The sequence below is a fragment of the Mustela lutreola genome, chromosome 9 (genome assembly GCF_030435805.1).
Source record: "Mustela lutreola isolate mMusLut2 chromosome 9, mMusLut2.pri, whole genome shotgun sequence".
Lineage (NCBI taxonomy): Eukaryota > Metazoa > Chordata > Mammalia > Carnivora > Mustelidae > Mustela > Mustela lutreola.
The window spans coordinates 138,791,154-138,817,848 of record NC_081298.1 but is presented as its reverse complement, the minus strand read 5'-3'; the positions used below and the strand labels follow the sequence as shown (position 1 = coordinate 138,817,848).

General features: G+C 57.4%; 1 protein-coding gene across 5 annotated transcripts in view; it reads left to right on the top strand.

The window, feature by feature from the left end:
- Window positions 1-26,695, top strand: part of ATP6V1C2 (ATPase H+ transporting V1 subunit C2) — a 53,377-nt gene that overhangs the window by 24,456 nt on the left and 2,226 nt on the right. The window contains exons 4-14 of one of the 5 annotated variants that reach the window (XM_059132640.1): window positions 3,562-3,647; window positions 4,543-4,572; window positions 10,432-10,526; window positions 15,192-15,283; window positions 17,574-17,672; window positions 18,232-18,300; window positions 20,467-20,559; window positions 20,672-20,765; window positions 23,088-23,225; window positions 24,038-24,135; window positions 24,536-24,635. In XM_059132640.1, the coding sequence (XP_058988623.1) occupies window positions 3,562-3,647; window positions 4,543-4,572; window positions 10,432-10,526; window positions 15,192-15,283; window positions 17,574-17,672; window positions 18,232-18,300; window positions 20,467-20,559; window positions 20,672-20,765; window positions 23,088-23,225; window positions 24,038-24,135; window positions 24,536-24,608 (967 nt within the window). In that variant the 3' untranslated portion in view covers window positions 24,609-24,635. The remainder of the gene's footprint in view (window positions 1-3,561; window positions 3,648-4,542; window positions 4,573-10,431; window positions 10,527-15,191; window positions 15,284-17,573; window positions 17,673-18,231; window positions 18,301-20,466; window positions 20,560-20,671; window positions 20,766-23,087; window positions 23,226-24,037; window positions 24,136-24,535; window positions 24,636-26,695) is intronic. The other 4 variants (XM_059132637.1, XM_059132638.1, XM_059132639.1 and 1 more) reach the window with 4 other exon arrangements.

Here is a 26,695-nt window from a genome sequence, read left to right as displayed (position 1 = left end):
TGCTCACTCTCTCCCCCTCTCTCTCTCTGATAAATTAAAAAAAAAAAAAAAAAAAAAAAAAAAAGATGATGAGTGCGTTCTGCTTTGCAGTGGACAAGGAAGCAAGCATGGGTGGCATTTAGGTGCTGGGAAGTGCCGGGATTCGTGTATTTGCTCAACAAACATTTCCTGAGCTGTGCATCAGGCACTGGGGTGGGGGTGAGAGTCACTGCTACCTCCAGGTAAACAGGTAATTTTCTCAGAGCAAGCACCACAGAGGATATGGAGGTGCACCACTGGACCAGGGATAAGGAGGAGTTGGCGACGGTGTCGGAATAGAAGCTTCCCGAGAGCCGGGACTTTGTTTAGTTCACAACACTGTGAACCGTGCTGGGCACCCAGTTGCTTAACATATAGAATTTTGGTGACTGAATAAGCATACAAATGAATAAATAAAGTTAGTGAGTCAGAGTCTTAACAGCTAACAGAAGACCGATTCAGACAAGGAGAATCTGTTTATAAAGGGATAGACAGTTGCTTGTGAGCTGTAGGTGACCCACAGTAGGGATGGTGTGCAAACCCAGGCAGATGCAGAAGTGTCGTCACACCTGCAGGTTGGAGCGGAAGAGCGCAGAAAGCTTCTGGGAACTGAGAAGGAACCAGAGTGAGGGTCCCCCACCCTCCCTGGTCTCCCATTAAGTCTCCCCGTGAGCGAGGCGAGCGCTGGATGCGGTCCACCGGGCTGCCTGGAGCACATCAGAGGCGTGCCTGGAACTCCGTGCCTGGAACCGCAGGGGCATGGCATCAGACTCCACCAAGAGCCCCAGGAGACGAGCAGGACCGTCTCCGTTTGATAGTGGAGGAAACAGAATGAGATCAGTTGGGTCACTAATGAGGATAATTATAACTCATTATAATTAGTGTGATGCAGAGCTACTCTTCCAAGAAATGACAGGGCATTTGTCGAGATTTAAGTCCAGGCTGGGTCTTAGCGACTGTCGACAGCAGCGTGGCCTCAGAGTCCTCAGATGGACCGGGTGGATGGGGTCCAGTTCCTTCTCTGGGCCTCATCCGTCAAATGGGCTAATACTTGTTTTCAAGTCATCTGTGAGGATTCCGTGGGGTAATGTTTACAGATGTTGTACCTGGTAGACTCCGCTAACGTGGTAGGTGTTACCAAAAGAAAACTCACATAAGCTATGGACGTGTTAAGGCTTTGGAAATATTCCAGAATGCAAAGTGTGTGTTCTTTTGGGCAGAGGAGTATGGTTTTCATTTTTGGGTATTTTTAAAATTTTGGTCATGAATGCATTTTACTCTGATGGGAAAACCGGTTCTTCCCTCTCTCCTCCCCCCTCCTTCCTTCCTCTGCGCATCTTTCTGTGCCTTTCCTCCGTCCCCTTTCCTGCCTTCCTCCGGCCTATTCTCCCTCTCCTTCTTTAATCTGGGACCTTTCAGTGCCCTTCTGCCTCAGTTTCCTGTGTTGGTCCCCAGCCCTCTGGCCTCATGCTCTGCGTGGCCAGTATGGCTGGTCCCTACAACAGCAGAAGACCATGTTCCCATCTGGAATTCGGTGACCTGATCCAGGCTTCCTGCAAACACTGCCTCCTTCCTGGAGGCCAGGGTTAGGTCGAGAGAGGGCCTAAGGCAAAGATTTGGATCTTGAGAGCTTTCGACTTTGGTCCTGGTTTGACGTGTTTTCCAGCCGGACTTCTCAGTGCTCACCCTCCAGGAGCGGACAGTCTGCTGCTAGGCCCTTGGAGTCTGATCAGTTACATATATGTTTTTTAAATGATTTTATTTATTTATTTGGCAGAGAGAGACACAGTGAGAGAGGGAACATAAGCAGGGGGAGCGGGAGAGGAAGAGGCTGGCTTCCCGCTGAGCAGGGAGCCTGATACGGGGCTTTATCCCAGGACTCTGAGATTATGACCTGAGCTGAAGGCAGATGCTTAACTGACCGAGCCACCCAGGTGCCCTGATCAGTTATATTAATATTTATAATAATCCTGCAGAACGGACATAATCTGTGCCTTACAGATAAAAGAACTGAGGCACAAAGAATTTAATGGATTTAACGGAAATCATACATTTGGGGGCGCCTAGCTGGCTCAGTGGGAAGAGTCTGGCTCTTGATCTCGGGGTTATCAGTATGAGCCCCACCTTGGGTGTGAGGTTACTTTAAAAAAAAGGAAAAAGGCGGGACACCTGGGTGCCTCATTTGGTTAAGCATCTGCCTTTGGCTCAGGTTAGGACTCCAGGGTCCTGAGATCAAGTCCTGCATGAGACTGCCTGCTTCTCCTCCCCGCTCTGCCCCTGCCCCTGCCCGCGCTGTGCTCTTTTCCTCTCTCTCTCTTTCTAACAAATAAATAAATAAATAAATAGAATCTTAAAAAAGAAAAAGAAAAGAAAAGAAAATGCTGCAAGGGTGCCTGGTTGGCTCTGTTGGTAGAACTTGCCACTCTTGATCTTAGGGTGGTGAGTTCAAGCCCTGGGTTGGGTGTGGAGCCCACTTAAAAATTAAAAGCAAAATAAACAAAAATGATACATTTGGTAATTGGCAGAGCCGCGTGGATTTGAGTCCTCCCTTGAAATCCTGCCCTTCCCGTTCTTGTCTCATACTTCGTTTTTTTGAGGGGAGGGAACCTCTGGTTTATTTGTTTTATTCTTTTTTGGATCTTCCAGTGTCACATCAGTCTCAGGTGTACAACATCGTGATTTGACGGCTTTGTCTGCTCGTCAGCTCACCGTTCTTCCTCATACTTTCTGAAGCCCTCAGGATCCTTTCTGGAGACTTAAATGTTTGATTTTTTGATAAAAAAAGCAATACTGAATTATTATATTCCATAGTAATTCAATACTGAATCATCATTATGGATTTTTAAAAAGATTTTATTTACTTATTTGACAGAGAGAGAGATCACAAGTAGGCAGAGAGGCAGGCAGAGAGAGAGAGAGGGAAACAGGCTCCCCGCTGAGCAGAGAGCCCGATGTGGGGCTCGATCCCAGGACCCTGAGATCATGACCTGAGCTGAAGGCAGAGGCTTAACCCACTGAGCCACCCAGGTGCCCCATCATTATGGATTATAATCGAAAAAACAAAGAGTGGGAAGAACATTTCCCCGTAGTTCTAGCCGTGCTGTCTCTGTAAATCTGTGTCTTGGGTTTTTTCCACGGAACATGATAATACATGCCTTGTTCCACAGTATCAGGAATTCTTTGGAGACCTTCCTTCCAGGGGCGTGTGCAGCAGGCCCTCAGTCGGATATCCCATTTGCTTCCAACAATCCCCTATTGTTGAACCTTCCCAGGGTTTCCAGTGTGTTGCTCTCAGCAAGAGTGCTACGAAGAACATCTTTTGATTCAGGGAGGTTTTCGTGTTCACCCTATTTCCTTAAGACGGTTTCCCAGAAGTGGAAATACTGGTTTGAAGGGTCTGCACATTTGAAGTCTGTGCCTCCACATTGCCACAGTCCCCAAAGGGCAGTGCCCATCTCTCCCCACCCCCACCCCCAATGGAATGTCACAGATGATTTGGAGGGCACATTCCCAGTCTGACTGCCTTGTGTTCTTTTCCCAAAGCCTCATAAAGAAGATGGCCCAGAGTGTGGTAGAAGTCATGGAAGATGCCAAGGGGAAGGTTCCGGAGAACCTCCTAGCCAACGGAGGTAGGTCACTGGCGCGTTCTTACCCAGGCCTCTCTCAGCGGGTTCTAGCCCATTGCTCGCCCGGTCAAGGCTGCAGGCACAGGCCCCATAGAGCGTCTGGATGGGCACATTGGGCAGAGCTATACCCCCCATTTTGAGCTCAGCAGGACCTTCAGTTTGAAGACCTGCCCCTTGGCCTGTGGAGGGTCCTGCTGTGGCATTTCTAGAGCATCTGACGTTTTTACCCTATAGAAACCTGCAGGGAGAATGGGGTCAGTGGGGTCTCGGGGTTGTTGGATCTGCCCGCCTTCCCCATGAGCTTCTGCTCTGTCCGGCTTGGAAAATTCCACCTGTTCCCCTCCCCCATCCCCACCCCACCCAGCCCCATTCATTCCTTCTCCCAGAAGAAGATGGAAAATGCCTTCAGGGGCTGAGAAAAGCCTCAGACTTACGTCTCAAGTTGTGCCCAGTCAATCCAGAGAGACCAAAAATGCTCTCTGTGCTGTGTGTTCGTATTTAGAATTTCTGTCTCTCCTGGGCCGTAGGGGAGACCCCAGATTCCAGAGACATTCAGGCCCCTTAACTGCAGACATAGAATCTGAGTGTGCTGGAAATGTGCAAGGCGCAAACTTGGAGACTTGGGAAACTTCAAATCAGGTGTTTGAACCCTGCAGAAGTCGCAGAATGTGTGACCGTCCGCATGTACACAAGACCAAAAATGAGAGTGTAAATTCTGTATCTGACATTTCTGTCACTCGTTACGTGTCAGTTCATAGTTTTCCCCTCTTGGGAACCACAGAAGGTTTTTTTTTTATTTGCTTGTTTAAATGGAAAAAGGGTATTGCTCATGCTCCCAGATCTGAACTTGGCTTTGTGGGTTCGTGCGATGGAATAACTCTTCCTTATTACATTGCAGGTTTGAAGGAAAAAATGAAATATTTAAAGAGTAGGTTGTACGTTGTTTGCCGTGAGTGTGCTTGGCGTGATGCCTGCGTGTCCCTGGGAAGGGGGACTCTCAGTCTGGTCATTGGGGTGTGGTGATTGGGTCCTGGTGGATTTCTCGAGGAACAGCCTGGGACCTGGGTCACTGTAGCCGTATGACCTATCACCTGTTGTATTCCTTTTCCCTCTTTCTCATGTCTGCCCTGCTTCCCTCCCCACCTCCCCGCCCCCAGCACCGCATGCCTCCGGAAGTGGGGTGATCCTCTGGTTCTGGAGTTCAAGGTGGACTTTCTGTATCTTTCGGCTGTGGTCTGCTCCTTGCTCTTTGATGTTTGTCCTCAGTGCCCACTCTTCCTGCCTGCACTGGGAGTCTGGCTTTTGTGGACCCTGGCAGCTTACATGTCAGGCTTAGCATCGTGTGGCTCTGCTGGGGTCCACTCACACAAGGGCTCTTCTCTCAGGAGCCTTGGGGAGGAGGGGCCATCCCTGGGCCTCAACAGGCTGTTGCTGGCTCAGAGGAACCATTTGCTTTAGGTTTTCTCCAACCTTCTCAAACGGGTGGAATTTAGGCCAGCCGATCCTTCTAGGACAAACACTTAAGCCCAGCAAATCCTTTCAGGAGGAACATGGGTCTTTACAGATCGGAACTTAACCAAAATTCCTTTCCAAAAGCAGTCTGTTAGTGGCACTGACATTTCTTGCTGTGCTAGTAAAAAATTATTTTGTTAAATTGATCAACTGATCTTCCTTCCCAGCCCGTAATTTGTAAGGGCCCTAGACGGAAGGGTTGGCTTAAGGCAGAGAGCTACTTTGCCATATAAAAACCTGGTCTTTAAGCCACGAGGATTTGAGCCCATGTTAAAATAGCGAACAGGATGCTTGCTTTTACTCAAAATTCCCATTACTTAAAGCTAGACTTATCTTATCATCCCGTGGTCTCCATCCCCAGGGCAGATGGCTGCTGTTCTGAAGCCCGGCTTCCTCTCGGGAGGAGGAGATTCAGCTGTATTTATCTATGTAATATGCTTCATTACCTCCAGGCCCCCTGTGAATTGGGGCCCCATGACTTTGGTGAGACTAGAGCTTCGAAGGCTTGTTCTGTAACCAGCTTTGTGCACACAGAGGTCAAGGGCTGTGGCCGCTGACTCCTGACATTCACAACACGTGTTAGCACAATAAAGGCTCTGAAAAGTACTGCAGTCCAGAGACCTGGTCAGACTGACTTTGGCTGGGGCTTCCCTGGTAGGATTGGGCTTGGGAAATCTTTTTCTTTTTCTTCTGCAGAGCATCCATGGAACTAGTGAGCTAGCAATGGGCAGAATGAACTGGAGGGCTCCGGGTTGGCCTCAGTAGGCGGGATTTAATCCATCTCCCCCAGGGCCATGTCATGGGGACAGCCAGTGGCGGCAACTGCCTTAGGTCAGACCCGGTCCTGGACCTTGGCGGGTCACCTCTCTTGGTCCTGGTTTTCTCCCCTGTCCATGGACTTCATCCTTTTCAGGCACCTTGCCTTGCTGAGGCATCTCTTGTTTTGGCTTGTTCTTTGCCCCCAGCTGAGCTCTGAGTCTAGAAGGAAGGCTGTGGATGCTTTGGATTGTAGCAGAAGCCTGGCAGACATACCGCGGTTTGGAGTGGGCCCTCGATCATGCACAGAAGTCATAAACACCTGGAGATCCGTTCAGTGGAGCGGGAGATGGGCCGTGGCCCATGTGTGTTTGCTGGTCCCTTGTCCTGCTCCCATATAAGGCCAGGAAGGCCTTGTTATGGTTCTCAGACAAGGTTCCTGTTACTCCAGGGCAGTGCCTGTTTATTGCATGTTTTGATTCTGAGTGAGCCTGCCTGGGTCATGGTCTGACCTCCCAGGCCAGGCGTCCAAGGCTCCTCTGACTTCAGCTGGGGGAGGGAGGGGAGGCCTGTCCTTTCTAGGGCAGGGCTGGAAGGACAGGCAGGCCCAAGGGAATGGCTTGCTGCTTTCTAAGATGGAGAACTGTCCTCAGGCCATGTTGTCACCAAAGATGATGGGCGTGGGCAGGGCCATGCTGCCCTTGGATGTGTGCTGAGGGTGAGTGTCGGGGTCAGGAGCTGGGATGGGAGGGGTCACTCAGCAAAGGCCTCAGGAAGCTTCTCTGCTGGGTGCTGAACATGCAGAGGGGCTGCTCTCCAAGCGCTCCTGGCCAGGGGGACAGCCCTGTAGTCCCGCACGTGCTGTGATGCCAGAGGAGCCTGGGGAATCCCCCCAAGGAGATGAGCAGAGTCTGTCAGGAATGACAGGAGCCTTTCTAGAGGAAAGAGCCAGCTCATTCTCTCTGATCTAAATGCCTCAGAAACCCTAGCATCTGTGACAATGCCTGGGGACGAGCTCAGTGTACAGCATATCTCTTGTAAGCGACCCATGTCCTGCGAGTTATTTCAGTCCCTGGAGTTATAGGGACGGTCTTATATGGGACCCTTGCTCTGTCCTGGGCACTGTGACAGGCTCTGGGGACACAGAAACAGCCATCTGCCCTCCAGGAGCCTGAAAGTGCCAAGAGAATGGGGGCGGGGGGGATCAGGCAGCATTGGAAGAAGCAGGGAACAGGGGAACATCCAAGACTGTGGGACGGGCAGTCAGTTGGCAGGCTTTTAGGTGGTGGGCCCTGTCCTGATGCTGAAGGACAAAAGCAGCAGGAGAGTAAGGGGTGGGAGGCAACAGGCTTGGAAGTGGCAGAGTGGGGAGGAGGAGGAGGGGCTTCTGGCCAGCATCTCCTGCCTGGGACCAGGCAGCAGGGGCGAGGGGGTGGGGGGGGAGGTAGGGGGCTCTGTGAGTGGATCAGTCACCATAGGAGGGCTCCTTCTCCGCCTTCTGGATCTGCCTCCGGCTCTACCCCCATCTACACCCCCATTATCCACACATTCCTTCTGGTCCTCCCGGGTCTGCAGTCTCCCCCTGCAGGGGTGGTCATACAAAAACCCATCGTAATCCCAGATTTATACCTAAGTCTGTATTGGCTCGAGGTGCCTTAACGAAACACCAGCCTGGGGGGCCGACGTAACAGACATGGATCTCCCACAGTTCTAGACACTGGATGTTCACTGTCAAGGTGCCCGCAGGCTGGTTCCTGCGTTGGGTCCTCACAGGGGCTTTTCTTGGAGAGAGCATGCGGGGAGGGAGAGAGAGAGAGAGCTCCGTGGCGTCTCTCCTTACAAGGACGCTTATCCTAACGGATGAGCTCCCTCCCCTTGGCGACTCTTGTCAATTCCAGCCCCACTGGAACCCGAGGGACCTCTTCTAAGGGCAGGTGAGCCAGACGTGTCAGCTCGTGGTTCTTGGGCAGAGACAGGCCACGGTGCACACCGTAGCCGTGACCGTCTGTGGGCGGACAGGGAAGGGGCGTGGCACTCCGTATGCCCCACCACTGCGTGCCGGTCCCACCTCGAAAATGGAGATGATGATAGCACTTAGTAGGGTTGAAATGCAATAATTCCCGGGTCCTGGCCAAGGGGAACAGTCAGTGTCACCTGCCTGATCGGTTGAGGCCCTTCCCGCTTGTTGCGCGCCCGCCTCTCCAGCAGGCTGCTTGCCTCCTCTGAGCCCCATTTCATCTCCATCTGCGTCCTGGGGACTCGGCTGCCCCCCTGTCGGGCTCCAGCTTGTCCTGAGCTGAGCTCATCTCCTCTCCCCTCTGCCCCCTCCTGCTGCGTCGCGGCTGCCCAGCCGAGTGCTTGTCCCCCCCCCCCCCACCCTCTCACCCCACCTGGAAATCCAGGTGTGCCTTGGGCCGCCTCCGTGGGCAGCCGTGTGGGCCTGCCCTTCCCCTTCTGTTTCCAGAGCTTGGGCCCCTCTCAGCTGCTCCTTCTCTCCCACACTCCCCTGCCAGCTTCTCTCCTGCAAAGCCCCCGTTGGCCCCCGAGAAATCTCCGTGTACGAATGTCCTTGACTGACCACACAGCCCCCAGAGGCTTGGTATCCTAACCTGCTTGGTGACCTTCCCAGCCCTGCTGTTGGAGTTGGAGTGATGTATGGCCACTTGCTGGCAGATAATGGGGGGCGGGGTTCCATATGTGCGCCTGGTGTCTTTATCACCCCAGGAGAAAGTGTAGACACGGCCTATAGCCCTTCTGTTTCATCGGCTTGTCCCAGCCCTCCTGTGGCCCTGCTACAGCCCTCCTGTTCCATCGGCTTGTCCCAGAGACTCCTGGGCCCCCCGCATACCTCCTCTGGGTGTCCTCAGCTCACACCCACTGCCCTCCCCCTCCAGCCCCTGCCTGTCGCCCTCCCCGCCCTCCCTGGGAGTCGGACACCGGCTCTCCCAGCCCTCACACCAGGCCACGCTTCTGTTGCCACTCGCCGGGGTGTGAGGTTTGCCTGCTTGTCTCCCTAGGCGACTGAGCACCTTGAAATCCAGGCGCTGTGGTCTCTGCTCCCCTCATGGTGGCAAGCTGGGGTTCAGTGGACGTGCCCGACCGTTGAATGAGCAGCCACCAGTGCCCTTTCCGTGCACAAGGACATGCTGGGAAGGGCAGGCGTGCACGTGTTGTGGCATGAGAACCCAGTGGAGGAAGGCTGGTCTGGCTCGGGTTCATGGTGGGGGCCACCCCAGCATTGCGTGCACAGACCTGACTTAGTACAGGGAGCGAGGGGCAGGGTGTAAGCAGCAGCGGGCTCCAGGGCGCATGGAAGAGGGGGCACTCAGAGGTGTGTGGCCTGCTTTCCCACCCATTTCTCAGGTAAGGAGACTGAGGTGCGGAGGGGCCAGTTACTAACATGCTGGAGACTGAGGTGCGGAGGGGCCAGTTACTAACATGCTGGAGACCCACGGCCCCGGTTCAGTCGTGTGGCATGTGGGCCCTCACTCCAGGGCTCCTTCCTCGGCCTGCAGCCAACAGGGAACCAGAAACATCTCAAGGGGAGCGGGTTTTGGTTTGCCTTTGGAGAAAGCAAGGAGAAAAGGGAAATTTTGTTGAGAAAACTCTGGTTTGGTCTACTCATTATAGACTTCTATATAAAGGACTGAAAAATACATCTCCTTGCCATGTACCAAAAACCACAGTCGCAGAGTCGAGTATTTTGCCAAGATTTTAAAATGCTGCCACTTTCATCGTTGTGTTGTCTTCTTCTTCTTCTTTTAAGATTTATTTATTTGAGAGAGAGTAGGGGGAGGAGCCGAGGAGAGGGAGAGAAAGACTCTTCAAGCCGACTCTGAGCATAGAGCCCAGTGGGGAGCCCGATCCTCGGCCCCGAGATCACGACCCACGCAGAAATCAAGAGAAGCCCGATCAATGACCTGAGCCACCCAGGCGCCCCTAAAATGCCTTTTTTGAAATCGCCCCACCCAGTGCTTGGGTGAGGACGGTAGAAAGACAGCTCAGCTCCTCTTGCGAGCAGGTGGCGCCCGTACCTGGCTCTGTGGTCTTTGGGTTTGGCTTGAGGCCCTCGGGTATGTCTCCGAGATCCCTCAGAACAGAACAATAACCCAACAGGGGAGTGCGGCCAGCACAGCCAGAAAAGGCGGGCGGGGAACGAGCCTGGCTCTCAGAATCTCTCCCAGTCCTGCTTCTGCCTCGTGGGGAAGTAGGATCTCCCTAAGGCAGACCTTGGGGGCAGCCGTCTGAGCATGTTTAGGGCACAGGTGTGGCCACTGGTGGGTTCTTCTGAGGGGCTTTGGGTGCTGCTGACGGTCCTGATGGAAGGCCCACGGCTGGCCCAGGGCTCCACTGGGGGTGGGGGGCAGCATGTGCTTTCCCAGAGCCCCAACTCTGTCCCCCCGTTTCTCTGATCGCTTCCTTGGGTTCAGTGGGGCTGCTTGGCTCGGGGTTTGGCAACCTTGTTGGTCTCCTGAGGCGAGGAGAGTCCCACTCACTTGCTGAAATGTGTTCCTTCCAGTTGACTTAAAATCCTTTGTGACCCACTTTGAGTGGGACATGGCGAAGTACCCCGCGAAGCAGCCGCTGGTGAGCGTGGTGGACACTCTGGCAAAGGTGAGAAGATGGCCTTCTCTCGGGGGACAGTTGACCTCGGCGCCCGGGCGCTGCTGACCACCCGGGTGTTGGGGGCCCAGGCGGAGTTTGCCAAGAGGGACTTTCTGGAAGGCCGGAGTCGGGAGGCTGGGTGGGGTCCCAGCTCTGCCGAGTGACCCAGGGCGGAGTCCGCTTCCCCTCTGCTTCTTGCCAGCCCTGACCAGGCCTGGTGCCTTTCTCAGGCGTGGCCTTCCGTGCCCTGGGCAAGGCCAGGGACTTTGGGGTTTTGAGGCGGGCACCTGCCCTTCCTCCACCTCGGGCAAGGCCAGGGACTTTGGGGTTTTGAGGCGGGCACCTGCCCTTCCTCCACCTCTTCCGGCCATGTCCCCCGCCAGGCAGCAGCCTCCACAGGACGCTCCCCTGGTGCCCCTTCCGTGGGCTCCCTCCAGCTCGTTACCTTCTGGAAGGTGCTGATGGAGCAGCTCAGCCCCATCCTGACCTCCTCATGAGAGCCGCAAGCCCCCACACATCCCTCAGTGATTGTTTGCTTAACAAGAAGGATCTGCTTCTATGGAGAGTCCGGCTTAGGAGCCCTGACTCCTAGGAGGCGTTTACGGAAGGCATCGCAGCAGGTCCTGCACCTGCTTGGAGGCACCTGTGACAATAGTGAGGCCAGGAAGGGGCACCTGGGTGGCACGGTCGGTTAAGCCTCTGGCTTGGTTTGGACTCAGGTCGTGTGTGATCTCAGGGTCCTGGGATCGAGCCCCGCATCAGGCTCTGTGCTACCATCTCGGTAAGCGACAGCCTCCAGCTTTTTCTTCATAAGTAACAGGACTGTGGCCCAAGTCTCTGGGGACATTGTGGGGGCTTGTGGCCTTGTTGACTCCTGTTTGTCTCACTGAGGGTGAGCGCCCGTGGCCTAGGACTGCCCCCTCCCTCCACCATCTACTGAGCCCCTCACAGGCCGTGTCTCCTCCTCGCCCGGGTGGCAGGGAGCGACTCAGCCAGGCCAGGAACAAAGCCTTCCTGTTGTCTCCTCAGACCACAGAGCCTCCCAGGTGTGTCTGGGCGGGTCAGGGGCAGGAGATGGGCCCCTGGGACCCATCCGAGTGCAGCCCTGTGTGCTCGCCATGGCGGGCTGGTGCCCGGCCCGTGTCTGTGGAAACTCGGGTGGGGCCAGAAGGCTCCGGAATCTGGGTGCGGCTCCTCCGGCATTGCTTACGCCACAGAGGTCCCGGCCCCTCCTGGGACAATTGGGCAGTGATTCCGGAAAGCCCTCTGAGGAGGGGCTGCCCAGCGCACCTGGGCCAGGTGTGGCTTCCCGGAGGTCCTGTGTGCCTCTGCCACCCACCCGGGGTCGCACTGTCACTGCTGGGGCCGGCCGCACCCCGCGGGGCTCTCTGAGGCCAGGCCGAGCCGGGCAGGCGGTCAGGCTGTGATCTGCGTCCTCTCAGGACGGGGCTCACTGGCGTGGCTGTCCCGGGGGTGCCGGCTAGCAGTGAGGACCCCGGGACACGACAGGATGTCTACCGAGAGGGGAGCAGAGCAGTTGTAGAGGACGGAAGTTGGCTTCTCTCTAGTTCGGGGACCCAGAGAGTGACTTTGGCCGGCAAGCAGGGACGGGGGGGAGGGCACCGGGGTGGCCAGCATTCCCTGTGGGCCACAGCCACACTGGGCTCTTATTTCCCATGTCACCCCCGCGAGGCAGGGTCTCTTTCCCGTGTCACCCCCGTGAGGTGGAACCCCTTCCTCTGGTCTCAGAGGAGGAGGCTGACAGAGAGGTTCAGTGGCTGGCTCCGGGACCTGGGGGGTGAGAATGCAGGTCTTGATTGTGCTGTGTGTGTGTGTGTGTGTGTGTGTGTGTGTGAGAGAGAGAGAGAGAGAGGTTGGGGGGTGGGGCACATAGAGAGAGACAGGGCTTCCCAAGGAGGCCCCGAGCCGGCTCCGCTGCAGGGAACCAGCTCTTTGAGGCTCTGAGTTTTGGCCCTGGAGGCTGACCTGCATCAGGATCCCGTGTGTGACGCCCTCAGCCCTGGTTCAGGTCTGTTACTCCAACAGGAGGCCCTTCTTGGGGAGAGCCTTGGGGACACAGAGGTCGCTGTGTCACCGGGTGTCGAGCTGTACTTGCCAGGTGTCCGGGGAGGTCTCTTAGCCTGGAAGAGCCCTGTGCTGAGGTGGTCAGGGCCGGGCCCCAGACCCTCCCGACTGCTGGGAACTGAGCCCAACGTGTCCCTTAAAGAAGAGGCTCAAGGGTGAGGAGGGCTTTGCCCCCTCCCCACCCTGCATGTGGCAGCACGTGCGGTCACCTGGTGCCAGCCCACCGTGGTGTCAGTCTCCACGGGCCGGGTTATGCTGCAGGTTCAGAAGAGCCCCCAGACCTCACCAGTGTGACCCGGCACAAGGTTTACTCCTGAGCATGCACACGTGCTGCTGAGGGTGGGGGGCCCATGCCGACCCCTCAGGGCGCTGGTGGCTGATGTCTCCACCACCGGAAGCATCTCTGGGTTCTGCGGGAGGGTCCACGAGGCTCTTGGGGCTCTTCGGCCAGCTGGCCCCCCACCTCAGAGCCCAGCTGAACGCACGCCCTCAGCACGGCCAGTGCCAGCTTCCCTCCCAGGGGTCACAGACACGGGGGTCACAGACACTGGGTGGGGCACCCGGCTCCCTGGAAGAGCTCTGGCTGGGGCAGGTGGACCCCACCTTGCTGAACGGGGACTTTTTTGTTTGATTTAAAAAAAAAAAAAAAAAATATATATATATATATATATATATATATATATATATATGATTTTAAAAGTTAAGACTGTGGATTGTACCTGAGTTCGTTTCTTGGTTATGATTGCACACTGTTGTTATGTAAGATGAGTACATGGAATCTCTGTCCCATTTTTTTTTTTAATTTTATTTATTTATTTGACAGACAGAGACCACAAGTAGGCAGGGAGGTAGGCAGAGAGAGAGAGGAGGAAGCAGGTTCCCCGCTGAGCAGAGAGCCCCATGTGGGGCTCGATTCCAGCTCTCTGGGATCATGACCTGAGCCGAAGGCAGAGGCTTTAACCTACTGAGCCACCCAGGCGCCCCTCTCTGTCCCATTTTTAAAAGTATTTTATTTACTCATTTTTAAAAATTTTATTTATTTGTGAGAGAGAGAGAGCACACAAGCAGGGGGAGCAACTGGCAGAGGGAGAAGCAGGCTCCCCACTGAGCAGGGAGCCCGATGCTGGACTCGATCCCAGGACCCTGAGATCATGACCCAAGCCGAAGGCAGACACTCAACTGACTAAACCACCCAGGTGTCTCTATTTACTCATTTTTTAAAGTAATCTCTACCCCAGACATGGTACTTGAACCCATGAACCCGGGGTCAAGAACCGTACACTGTACCAACAGCCAGCAAGGTGTTCCCTGTGTCATCTTATTGTAATTTCCCATGAAATCTGTCGTCATTTTAAAGGATAATATTTTTTTTAATGGTAAAAAATAAAAATTACATATCTTATTTTAAAAATCAGACGTATCAAGGTATAACGATAAAAACGGGAAAAGCTTCCCATGACTAGACCGCTGTCTTTCCTCTTCCCCCAAAAGGTGAGCGACGTGTTAACCTTTGGAAGTGGATCCTTCCGTGTCTATACGTGTCTATACATATAGTGGACCGTGTCTATACGAACGAAATCTGTAAATTTCAGCTCGGGGTTGTTCGGTCCCTCAGGCGGCCTCCATGCTGTCGCGTGCCGACGCAGGGGTATCCACGTCAGCCGCGTTTGTTGGCATGGAGCGGGGGTCCCACGGGGTGCGACTGCGCACCCCCGGGGAGCTGGCTCAGGACGTGGGGCTCTGAGTTGGGAGGAGGGGTGCGGTCCCTCAGGAGCTGGGGGGTCGGCCTTCGTGTGCAGGAGTCTCCCGCGACCATCTGGAAGGCCGCACCGTGTCCCGTAACGTGGGCCGCCTACCTTCGTTGAAGCAGTTCTGTGAGGATGGCACTCCGCTGTCCGAGCATGAGTTTGGACAAGCCCTCTGTGTTTTGAGGGCTTCCTGCTGGGCATTTGCCTTTTCTGTTTCCAGCCATTGGGAGGACATCATCCCTCTGGCCGAGCAGGTGGGCCTCTGAGGTCAGGCAGCCAGAAAGCAGGAGAGCTAGGCCGTGGGTCCTGGGCTCGGCCTGTATTCCCTCCTCCCACGACATATCCGCCCGGGCCTGCTGCGGGTGGGGGTCTGGGACGCCCTCCCTGAAACTGGACAACGGATCTCCTGCGTGCCAGACCCGTGACCTGCATGCAAGCTGAAAGGAGCTGTCCTGCCGACCTACCCCTTCCCGTGGGAGGGGGCCGCGGGTCAGCGGGGCTAAGCCATCACGGGCCCCCCAGAAGCCAGGATGGGGTCAGCCTGGGCTGGCCTGGCAGGGTGAGGAGGGCTTGCCATCAGAAGAGTCACCTCACTGAGGGGTTCTGGAACAGCCGTGCCCGTGTGGGGTCTTGCAGAGTGGGGACGTGAATCTGTCCCCTGCTCCCCACGGGCTACGCAGGGCCAAATGCTGGCATGTGTGCGGGAGCGGTGGGGAGGGAAACACGAGCACTCCGGACAAGCGGGCAGCGTTGATTACTTACTGCTTACTCCGAAGTGTGCTGTGCTCACTTTATGGTCATTTTGAGAAGTTGGGGCCCTGTCTTTTGCTTTTCTGAATAGCAATTGGCCCAAATCGAGACTGACCTGAAATCCCGAACAGCCGCCTACAACACTCTGAAGACAAACCTGGAGAACCTGGAGAAGAAATCCATGTGAGTCTGAGTTTCTGCACTGAGGGGCAGGGCGGGGGCAGGGGCCAGGCTGGGCGGGGGCCGGGTGGGCCAGGAGTGTGCCTTTCAGGTCTCTGGGTAAACCAGGGTCTATGCTGGGTCAGAGAGAGAGAGAGAGGGCACCAGCCAGACAGGCAGACGCCGCAGCCCTCCTGCCTCTCTGGGAGCTGCGGACTGGGAGGGGGGCCTTGCTGCACGCGGTGAGAAGGCCCGAGCCAGGGTGATGGCACCCCCCTGCCTGAGCCCAGAGAGGAACACCATGCTGCCTCTCACCCCCTTCCCTCCCTCTCCCAACCTCCCCAGGTTACTGAGAACACCTGGGGGGCCCTAAGACCTTTCCCCTGGAGGAAACTTAACAGAGGACCCTCTCTGCAAAGGCGGTGGGGGGACCTGACTAGCCGAGCCTGGCCCTTGGGGGAGGGCCCCCAGGGTAGCGGGGGCGGCAGCCCAGAGCAGACCATCCGCAGGGACTCTGGAGCCTTCTGCACTCAAGTGACGGACCCCCCACAAGAGAGAGGGAGCAGACGGTGTGGCCTGCGGACAGCGGTCACCAGTCACCCAGATGGTGGGAGGTTTCTGGAGAAAAGCAGAAACCCAGTGTCATGCCGGCTGCAACTCTCTCGTAAGGGAGTAAGTGTCTTGTCGTGGGGGGCATGTCAGGAAAGGCCAGATGAGCTCCTGCCGCGGAGTCTGGAAGAAGGTGCTCCTGAGTCGGGCTGAGCTGGCATGCGGGACCCTCCCAGGCGTCCCAGGTTCTGGGTCTGATCCTGTTGGCAGTTGTCTGAAGAGCCTCCAAAGAAGGGCAGTGCCCAGGGGAGGTCAGAACCAGCTGCTCCTCTGAGCAGCTCACCGTCCCATTCCCGCCTCTCCCTCTGGATGGTCCCTGGGCCGGGTGTCTTCTTCTTGTGAAAGAAGCATATGGTACATTAGTGGAGATTTTAAAACCAAAAAGGGAGAGATGCACTTCAACTAGAAATGGTCGCCGTTGGTTGCGTGACTTTGCATCCGAATTAAATGGGCGTCCCCTGAGTTTCGCCTCGTTCTTGGTCCTGCGAAGGCGTGAGATAGGAGAAGGGCAGCGTGCCGATGGCAGAGAGCACCCTAAATGGCGACCTTGGCTTAGAGCCGTCACGGCATTGACCATTTGCCTGCTGGGCCATCTACTCGTCGCATCATGGATTTGTGGACTCCTCGAGAATCGTTTGGGACTTGAGCAGACATCTGGCCCAGCCTTGTCATTCAGCTGATTCACCGCCGCGCTGATCTGTTGAGAGCACTTGGAGGGGGAAGGGGTAAAGCTGTTCTACCGCCTTCGCCCATTCTTCTTCCAACAAATGTGCAGTAAGCACCGGCTATCCTCTCAGGCTTTATTCCAGCCCCTAAAGATAACAAAGCAGAAGAAAATTGGATTTCTGCCCTCGGGGAGCTCCCAGTGACTTGCCCAACAAGTGTCTGCGGAGAATCAGCTGTGTCCTCGGAGTGCAGGCGTCGATGAGACAGAGCAGACCTGAGAGCAGAACGGGGGTGTGGTAGGGGACACGTGCCCTGTGCCTTTGGAGAGGGTCCTAAGGGACTTAGCAGTGAAGGCACAAGTGGGAGAGGTGAGGCTGGAGGTGGCATGTTACCTAAGACCTTGGCCTTGGTGGAGTGTTTGAGACCCATTGGCCAGGGAAGTGTCGGCTCCTAATGTATTAGCTGACACGGCCCGGGTACCCAGGCTACAGTCTCTGTAGCCATCCTTGGCCTGCTTGCTGCTACAATACCCTTGAACCATGTGCTAAAAATACCATGATCTCGATGGAGACCGGGTTCTGCTGGGCATGAAGCAAGCAATGGCAGGTGAGGTCCGCTGGCAGCTGGACCTGGGAGGTGTGAAAAGTGACCCGGGCCTCTCTCTGAGCCCGTCTCAGCTCGGGACAGCCCAAGTGTTAACACCGGTGTAACTCAAGCTGCCTGACACCCACAGTCCCCTCCCGGCAGCCCCAGGGGCAGCGCAGGTGATGGTGGTGTTGGGTTCTGCCGCTCCTTGGGGGACTGGTGAGGGGGCCTCTGGCCCCGCCAGCCCCAGCAGCTCTGGCCACCCTCGGCTGGGGGACCAAGGGGCACACTCAGCCCGGGGACCTCTGAGCTTTCATGTTTCCTGCCTGCCCTCCTGACCCAGGGCCTGTGTGTTGAGGGTGTGCGGGGGTCCATGCGTCCCAGAAGCCCGGGCCCACGTGACCTCCCTCTGCCTGTCTGCTAATCCCGCCCCCTTTGTCCCACCCGGATTCAGGGGAAACCTCTTCACCCGGACCCTGAGCGACATCGTGAGCAAAGAAGACTTCGTGTTGGGTTCTGAGTATCTCGTCACACTTCTGGTCATTGTCCCCAAGTAAGTGGCCTGGGAAGGGGGTTACTGGGGGCCTCAGCCCATGTTGGTGATCCCAGAAGGAAACCAGCCCTGTCCAATGGAGAGAAAGGGGGCCCTCCATGGCCAGGGCTCCAGCGGCAGGAATGGGAGCAGGGTGAGTGCCCACAGGTAAAGCAGTGAGCAGCTTCCGTGTGCCACGAGCCTTAGACAGGAGCCCATTTTGCTCACAATAAACTGGGGAGGGGGGCGGGGGCGCCTGTGACCCCCTTGTCCAGAAGCCAGAGAGGTCAGTTGGCTTCTCCGAGGCTACACAGGGTCAGGACTGGAAAGCTTCCCCACATATCTAGCTGAACCCTTCACCTGAACCGTCTGTGGCATCTGGCGCCCTTGGGAGGCTGGGTCCAGGACCAGGCTGGGGAGGGGGTCCCCGCTGCCCATGGCAGGACCTTGGGGTGCTTGGGGCTCTCTGGCCCAGGCCTGCTGATCTCAGTCCCTTGGGAAAAGTAGTGTACAGTGTCCTAAACAGTTGAACACCCCCAGCCTTTCTGCAGAAATCACTGAATGATCCGTATTCTTGCAGATCAAGCTACGCACAATGGCAAAAAACCTATGAATCCCTCTCGGACATGGTGGTCCCTCGGTCGACTAAGTGAGTGAAACCCCACCTTGGCACCTAGGCACCAAGTATGCTGTGAGGGTACAGGGACCCTCAGCCCTCCCCGCTTGAGCTTATGAGAGTCCCTCAGCCTGGAGGTCTTTGCAGCCGCTCCCCCAGCCACGCGCCAAGCTCCCTGTATCCTTCAGAATGCCGCTTCCCTGCCCCCTCTTCCAGGAAGCCCCCTCTGGCTGTATGCCGGTGAAGATCCCCCTCACTGCGCTCTGATCCGTGATGGCCACAGGGGTGGGGTGGGGTGGGGACAGTTGGAGTAGTGTCTGGCCTGCTGGAGTCAGAGCAGGAGTGGCCGGTGAGAGCTGGGAAAGTGGCAGGAGAAGAGATACAGGAATATATTCAAACCGCGATCACCACGCACGTGGGGAAACCAGCCCAGCAGGGGGCTGCCTGCAGCAGCAGGCATGGGTCTCACCATCCTAGGTGGAGCAGGATAGGCCAGTGGCTGAGAAGGACACCCAGCGTGAAGCCAGTCACTCAAGGCCTGGAAATGGACAGAACGAAACCATACATGATCTGGGCACGTGCAGGTGCACAGGAGAATTGAGGGGGTGTTCGGGGGATTGGAAACGCCAGACTCAGCACAGTGGTGACCTCAGAGAAGAGAGTGACATGTGGCTAGAGTGTGGCCTGGGGCTTCTGCCACGTGAGAGTTGTGTTAAGTGGGGCCTGCCTATATGTAGTATTTGTTATTCTTTATGCCTTTCTTTTAAAAAAAAAGATTTTACTTACTCATTTGAGACAGAGAGACAGAGAGCATGTGCATGAGCAGGGGGAGAGGCAGAGAGGGAGAAGCAGACTCCCACTGAGCCGGGCGCTGGAAGTGGGGCTCCATCCCAGGACCCGGAGATCATGACCTGAGCCCATGGCAGACCAACAGCCACCCAGGGCCCATCTCTATTCCTTTTCATATGTCTGAAGTAGTTTGTAATTTAAAAAGATTTGGCTTTGGGTCTCGTTCAGCCACACCAATTCACCTGCTTCTGGGCGCACAGCGTAGGGTGAGGACAGCTCTGCCCGTGCCCCTCTCCACTCTGAGGCCCCCTCCGGTCGGGGTGGCTCTCCCGGGGTCACAGCTCACAGGAGATGGCGATCAGGAGCTACACTGAGGGGTGCAGGGAACGGGACAGCCATAGCCTGAGGTCACGAGGGGCGGCCAGAGGAGGAAGCCAGGGCCGTCCGCAGGGAGAGGAGGGCAGACGGCCGGATGGAGGGGCTGGTCCTTGAGGCCCGCCAGCTCGGCAGAGGCCGCCAGTGCTCTGCAACCACGAGCTGTGGCCACGAGCTGGGGGACCCCTCCGGCTACCTCGGTAGGTGATTTGGCTGCTCAGACCGGAAGCCCCGGCCCTGCATTGTCAGGAGCCACCGGAGGGTCTGCAGAGGTAATTCTGGAAGTTTCTGGAGCCTGGGGTGGCCCAGAGACAGGAAAGGTGACCTGGCCAGCATGCCTGTGAGTCCTGCCCGGGCTTGGCGGAGGGCTTCCCTGAGGTCTTGTGGCCGACAAGGCCGGCTCAAAGGAGCTGACCGCTGGCTGCCGTGACCCCTGTGTTTGGGACAGTGCCCACTGTGGCCCTGTGTTGAGGCGTGCCTCAGAGGCTGGCTGATTGGAACATGGGGACACTGAACGTGAGGTGGACACGGTGGGACAGTTTCCACCGACTGGAGTCTGTCTGTCCTGCTTCGTTCTGAGCGTAGCGCGTCCGAGCCTGGGCACGTCCCCCGCAACACGCGCACACAGGTGACTGAGACCCGGGAAGAGGTCCATGGCTCAGCACGTCACACACTGGAGCCAAACTGGGGGTCTCTGCAGCTAGTCCCCTGTCCCTCCCTCCCCTCGAGGGTCTGCCTTTAGATCATCCAGAGGCCCCAGAGGCTTCAGCCCGGTGCGGGGGTGGAAGGAGCAGGCGGGAGCAGCAGCAGGTGGTGGAGCCCCGCACCCCCCGGCCCGGAGTCAGGAAGTCATGAGGGGCGTCTGGTTCCCTGCCCTCAGCTGGTGGGGGTGGGGTGGGGGCCCTGCCTGCCCACAAGCCAGCCGCCCCTGGGCAGGAACCCACCTCCCCTGGGAGAGGGAACAGGCCGCTCCTAGCCCAGCTCCGACCGCAGTTGTGGTGAGGCGTCCAGTGACCAGATGCTTCTCTCCACCAGACTGATTGCTGAGGACAACGAGGGCGGCCTCTTCACGGTGACCCTGTTTCGAAAAGTGATCGAGGATTTCAAAACCAAAGCCAAAGAGAACAAGTAAGGGCTGGCCTCAGTGGGCTTCTCTGGGTTTGGGCTGTTTCCACTGGACGGGTCTCTCTGCTCCGTCGGGAAGCTTCCTGGTGAAAGCCTCTCATTTGCTTGTTTTAAGGTTCACTGTCCGTGAATTTTACTATGATGAGAAAGAAATTAAAAGGGAAAGGGAAGAGATGAGCAGGTTGCTGTCTGATAAGAAGCAACAGTATGTGAGTAGACTACATGGGCAGGCGGGCGACTTTCTAGAGCGTCCCCCTCCCTTGGGGGCACGCGGCCTGGGACAGGTGTCCCATGAGGCTGCCAGGGCGGGGCACCCAGGGGACACCTGAGCTGTGAGCTAGGGCGCTGGGCGCCGTCCCTAGGAGAGCTCCCGAGTCCTGACCCTGCCCCTCCGGGAAGGGACTCCGAGCTCCAACGTGCCCCTGAGAAACTGAGGCTCTGGGAGGTCACAGAGCGTTTCCCCCAAGAGGAGAACCCCCCCTCACCTTCCTGTGCCCCGAGATCCGGGCAGGGCAGGCGGGGATCCAGGCAGGGGTCCCTGTGCCAAGCGCGGGCAGGCCTGTTGCCTTAGTCTCCTTGCTGGCCTCCTCAGTGTGGTTCTTATGCGTGATGGGACACCCCCTGTCATCAGCCCCTGGGTTTATTCCCCCAATGCTTTCAGCAAAGAGTGGGGGCTTCTCCTTGAGGTTTCTGACGACAGCCTGGCAGAAACCTTCCTCGTGCAAGCGCCGCTGAGCTCGTGGGGGAGCAAACCAGGCTTGGAGTTTGGGAATGTGACAGTGTCGCCTTGGGAAGGTCACTCAGCTGCTCTGTGTGAGGGGCTCATTCCGCACGTGGCATCCTCCTGCTGTGGAGACACCTAAGCCGGGTGGCTTTGGGGTCCCCCCTGGCGGAATGTCTTCAGGGCCCCTCTCCCCGCCATCCCCACTGGGTGCTGTTCTCAGAAACTTCCAATTTGGCCTCTGGTGTAGGGTGGAAGGAAGAAGGAGTAGAATGTACTTCAGGTTCTGGAAGAGAGCTGTTGTGTAGACATGAACCTGCCAGTACGGGCTTAGGTGAAGAGCAGGAATTCCCCCCCCTCGCGGCCCCGTGTTGACCCCGGGCCTTCTCTGACTTCGGACTGGCGGAATCGGCATGTCTGCTTTGACCTCTCTGGTCAGTGAGCTTTTTCACAGGGACTCCAGACAAGCCGCCCCCTCGGAAGTGAGCAGCAGCATGGGGTCCACAAACTGGGCTTCTCAAAGCCTTACTGGACGGGCCCATCCCCTTTGAGGATGAGGCAGGAGCTCGTCCTGTAGTGGTGCCTGTGGGGGGCTTTCACCCGCCCCCAAGCAGACGCGCATGTGAACGGACGTGCGTGTGCACACCAAGTGAACGCACGCATTTCAGACCCCAGATCTGCCGGGCTTTGGGTTAGGGCTGTTCCCGTGAGGGGGTGCTGGGCCCCGAGGCCTCAGACCCCACACACCCAGGCGGGGACTTTTGCTCCTTGGCCTTAGCTCGCCCCAAACCCTGTTCGCCCAGGAGCGCCCCGTGGTCTCTCTCTGGTCTCTTCCCTGCTGGCTTGGGTCCTGGCCCTGGGCCCCTACCCAGTGTCTCGGGGGGCGGGGGGAGGCGAGACAGTGGCAGATTTGACCAACGTCCAGGCAGGAGGCCCTGCCCACAGGACAGGTGGTCACATCGTGCCTTTGGCACCAGCCTTGGCGCTGGCACAGACCCCCTGAGGAGCAAGGTGACACACCAGAGCTTGTCGCCTGCCGTCTGGGGCTCAGGTTGCCAGCTGGCGCTTCCTCGCAGGTGTAAGGCGGCAAGTGGAGGCCTTTGCACACCCAGGCTGCCCCGGGAGCCCTGCCAGGGTCTCGGTGGAGGGGAAATGGAGCTCCAGAGGAGACACGCGAACTCGGAAACATTTAGCTCCATGCGAGGCTCCGGCTGTGTGCCACTGAGCAGGGGGCAGCCGGGGGGCAGCCCTGCCCTGGCTTCTGAGGCACCTCTTTCCCCTTTAGCTTGTCGGGAGGTGGGTCTCACCAGCATCCCGCACCGTCTTTGGTACTTGTCAGCCAGAGGGGACAGGCTAGGTCCTGGGGTTCCGGCTCCCTTGGAGAGCACACGGTGGGATTTTCCAGGGCTTTCTCCTTGTCTGCAGAGAAAAGAGGATAAAGCATGGTAGGTCCCAACAGCGTGCCTGGCTCATTTTCTGCATGGAGCCTCCATGAGTGCCATGGAGCCGCCGTGGCTGGACAGGGCAGAGGGGCGCTCCGTGGTCCCATGTCCTGGCTGCCCGTGGAGGGGTGCTCCCGACCAAGGCCAGGCAGGGCGAGGATGCGGGAGCTTGCCCCGCTGCTGGCATTATGGCCGTGTCCCTGCGGTAGGGGCCCCCCCCGCCGCCCCGCCCCATCTCCTGTCCATCGGGCCTGCAAGTCCGGAGGGCGGTCCGGCGTTCCCATGCGCTTTCCCGGAGATGCGGATTTTGTGTGTTTGTTGTGATGCGTGTTTGCTGAAAGATTAATAAATGATTTCTGTGCCTTTAGCAAACTTCCTGTGTTGCTCTTAAAAAGGGATCTTCCACCTTCCCGGACCACAAGGTTAAGGTAACCCCGCTAGGTAACCCCGATAGGCCCGCGGCGGGGCAGACGGACAGAGAGAGAGAGAGTGAGGGCGAGGGCGAGGTAAGCAGCACCCCTGCAGCCCCGGGGCTCCCCCGCTCGCATGTCCCCGCCGGTGCAGGCATCTTCGGAGGAAACGGCGCCTTGCGTTTTCTGCTCCCCAGTGTGGCTTGGGAGGGCTTCCATCAAGGAGCCCAGAACGCTGCCTGCCTCCTCGTGTGGAAGGCGTCTTCGGAGCTGCCCCCCGCCCCCCGGCTTGGTGGCCAGGGGTCCTCTGCCCTGCCTGGAGGTGGCGGCCGCTGGTGATGGGGGCAGGCCCTGCTGGCTGGTGGGGGTCAGGCCCCTCAGCTCTCCTCCCCTGGCTGCGCTGGCTGGACCCACCCTTGACCTTTGTGGGCAGTGGAGGCATCAGTGGGGGCTCGGAGCCTTGGCTCCGGGTGCTCGGGCTCCCCTGGAGGACCGGCCACTCCAGCCTCGGTGACTGGGGTTGTGGCCTCGGAGGTGGGCTCTGCGGAGCCCCCGGAAGCGGCAGCTGGTGGCTGATGCCAGGACGGGGCTGGGGGTGGGGGGATGCGATGCGTTCCTCAGAGGTGGGCTCCCTGGTGGCCTGGTGTCCAGGGAAGCCCGTCCGCTGCTGCCCGGCCCTCTGCAGCCCGGTCTCTGGTGGCCCCACGCATGTGCCAGGTGGCGGCCCGCTGAGCTTGCCGGGCACCCAGTGCCCCGGGAACGTGGGCCGGGGCCGGCTGACTCGCTGCTTCTGCTGGTCGCCAGGCGTCTCTCCACGCGAGGCTTCGCTCTGCCGGGACCCGTGTCGCCCTTGGCCTGGCGTCTGGTGCCGCTGCCCGCGGGCATCACAGGCTGTCCTGTCTTCGCAGGGCCCACTGCTGCGCTGGCTCAAAGTGAACTTCAGCGAAGCCTTCATTGCCTGGATCCACATCAAGGCGCTGAGGGTGTTTGTGGAGTCCGTGCTCAGGTGCGTGGAGGGGGCGCCCAGCCCGGGCTGTCCTGCGGGGGGCGGGGGGAGCAGCCAGCTCGGGGGGCCTCTGGGGCTGCCGCCTCTCCCATCCAGCACCCACACCTCCCCCTGCCCTCTCCCTGTGCTGCTCCTGGCTCTTGGCAACATGCTTAGGATTTCCCAAGTCCCTGCGGTCCTGTGCTCCGTGTCCGTTTCCTGCCGGCCCCGGGGTGGGGGTCGTGCCCCCTCTCCAGCAGGTTCTGTGCTGGTCTGCGCACCTACCGGGGCCTGGCCACTCCTGGAAGAGACGCCACACCGCGTCCGTCCTTGACTCTGAGGCCCAAGGCAACCCAAAAACTAAAACCTAAAGCAGAGCGAATTAACGACGACAAAAATTTTGTCTTGTTTTTAACAAAAGCGAAGTGGGTTCGCTGTGGAGAATGAGGCAACCACAGAGAAGCGCAGTGAGCGACAGTGACCTCTACCTCTGACACCGAGAGCGTGCGCTGCTGGCTCAGGTGCGGGCGTGAACCGCTTTAGGAGTTTTTGTCCTTGTTTCGCTCTTTTTTCCCCTAGTTTATAGATAGATCCATTTTTTACTTAATTTTTACAAAAATGGAATTATATAGGAAATATTTTTTGAGAGCTGGTTTGGAGGTTCTAGAAGGGGAGCACAGCTGCTCATATACCCTTGACTGAAGAGCAGTCCTCCCCTACCGAGACGGCCGTCCCCTTGGACGGAGGGTGCGGCTTTGGGAGGGACACACGTGGAGCCGTGAGGGGGGACGGGGACACCGGCCTAGCCAGCCGCATCAGCCAAATCAACCCTGGTGATCCGTGGGGTGACAGATGTCGCGGCCGGATTGCCCTCACATCCAGGAAATGTCCGAAGCCTGCTTTTCTCCTGTGTTTTGAAGATGCCCCATGTCATCAGCTCAGGGGGCAGATCTTGGTAGCACCGCACACGGCTGGCTGGACACTCTTTTTCCAGAAGCTCCCACCCCTGCTGCTTGGCCCCCCCCGGCCTTCCGAGCCTCTGGAGTGCTGTCCCCAGCCCCTTCACCCGCCGGCCCGGCGACCGCCCACCCGGAGGCCCCTTTCCCTGCCTGTGCTTTCTTGCATCTCCTGGTTCTGCCGCTCAACGGAAACCCGCTTCTCTGCACATCTGGCTCCTCTTCCCTCTGGCTGCCCCATCAATGCCACTGGCCTCACATCCTCCCTGTCCCCGGGCCCCAAACCTGAGGGCTCAGCTCCCTCTGCTCCTGCATCCTCGCTCCCTTCCCCACTCCCAGGGCCCCCCAGCGCCCTTAACAGTTCATCCTCCTGCCTCTGCTTTCTCTCTTCCCTCTGCCTCTGGCCTCCCCGGCCCAGCTGTTGCCACGGGCTCGCACTTGGTTCTCTGCCTCTGGTTCATGCTCCACACGGCTGCCAGTGTGGTTTCGTTCAAACAAACTGGTGGCTGCCAGGCACGGGTTTGCCCAAACACAATAGGGTGGCTGCCAGGTGTGGTTTTGTCCAAACACGATAGCTCCTCGCCCGCCCGTCTCCGAGGCCTGGAATGGCCTGGATTGTGGTGCTGGGTCGCAGGGTGTACGCAGGCTAACCCGCAGTGTTCCAGCCATCTGGGGCCCCACACTGACCTACCTGCTTCCAAAGTCAGTGGTTCTCAGGCCCCATAGTGCGGATGCCTGTTTGCTCGAGAAGCCGAGGTAGAGGTCTTCAGTATCTTAAGCTGGATCAAACGGTTTCCCCTAAAAGTATATGTAGAAATAATTCTTCTTTTAAAAATTTTATTTATTTGGCAGACAGCACAAGGAGTGGGGAGTGGCAGTCAGAGGCCGAGGGAGAAGCAGGCTTCTTACTGAGCAGGGAGCCCAACACGGGGCTCAGTCCCTGTGTCTGGAGATCACGACCTGAATCAAAGGCAGACACTTAACACTTCACACTTAGCTGTAGGAATGATTCTTTATGAGACTATCAGCGTAGAACTTTTTCTTACTGTATCTGTATTTTTCCTGAATACAGTCGTAATACATGAACACTGTTAAAAAAAAAAATTCAAGTTTAGAAATCTATACTGTGGAGAAAGTTCCTCACAGTCCCCCGGCCCAGAGATAATCACGGTTTGTGGTTTCAAGACTTTTCTCAGCCCCCGGGTGGGATCATTCGCCCTCACTGTGCTACAGCTTCTTTCACCTGCTTCCAGTTCTTACCCGTGTGTGTGGCGCTACCTGATCCTTTTAAACAGCTTTTCCATATTCTAGTCTGTGGAGAGATCATAGTCCAAGAAAACAGATGTTGGAAGCAAGTTTGTTAGAGCAAAGACGGCGGGGCTCACCTGCTGGCCCGTTCCTTCGACTCCCCACTTGGCACGTGGTGCGGTCTTCCTCCTCGCTCTCCACCTCTGTCACTCAGCCCAGAGCTGGACAAGGACCAGATGCTGACTGTTGGTGGGCTCAGTAAAACCAAAGTGAAGTGGACCCAGCCCTCACCTAGCTCCCCCTCAGGGTGGAGGGGACCGGGGCCCGCAGTCATCCGGGATGAGATGGGCCAGCGGGCAGGAGGAGCCGGCCAGGGA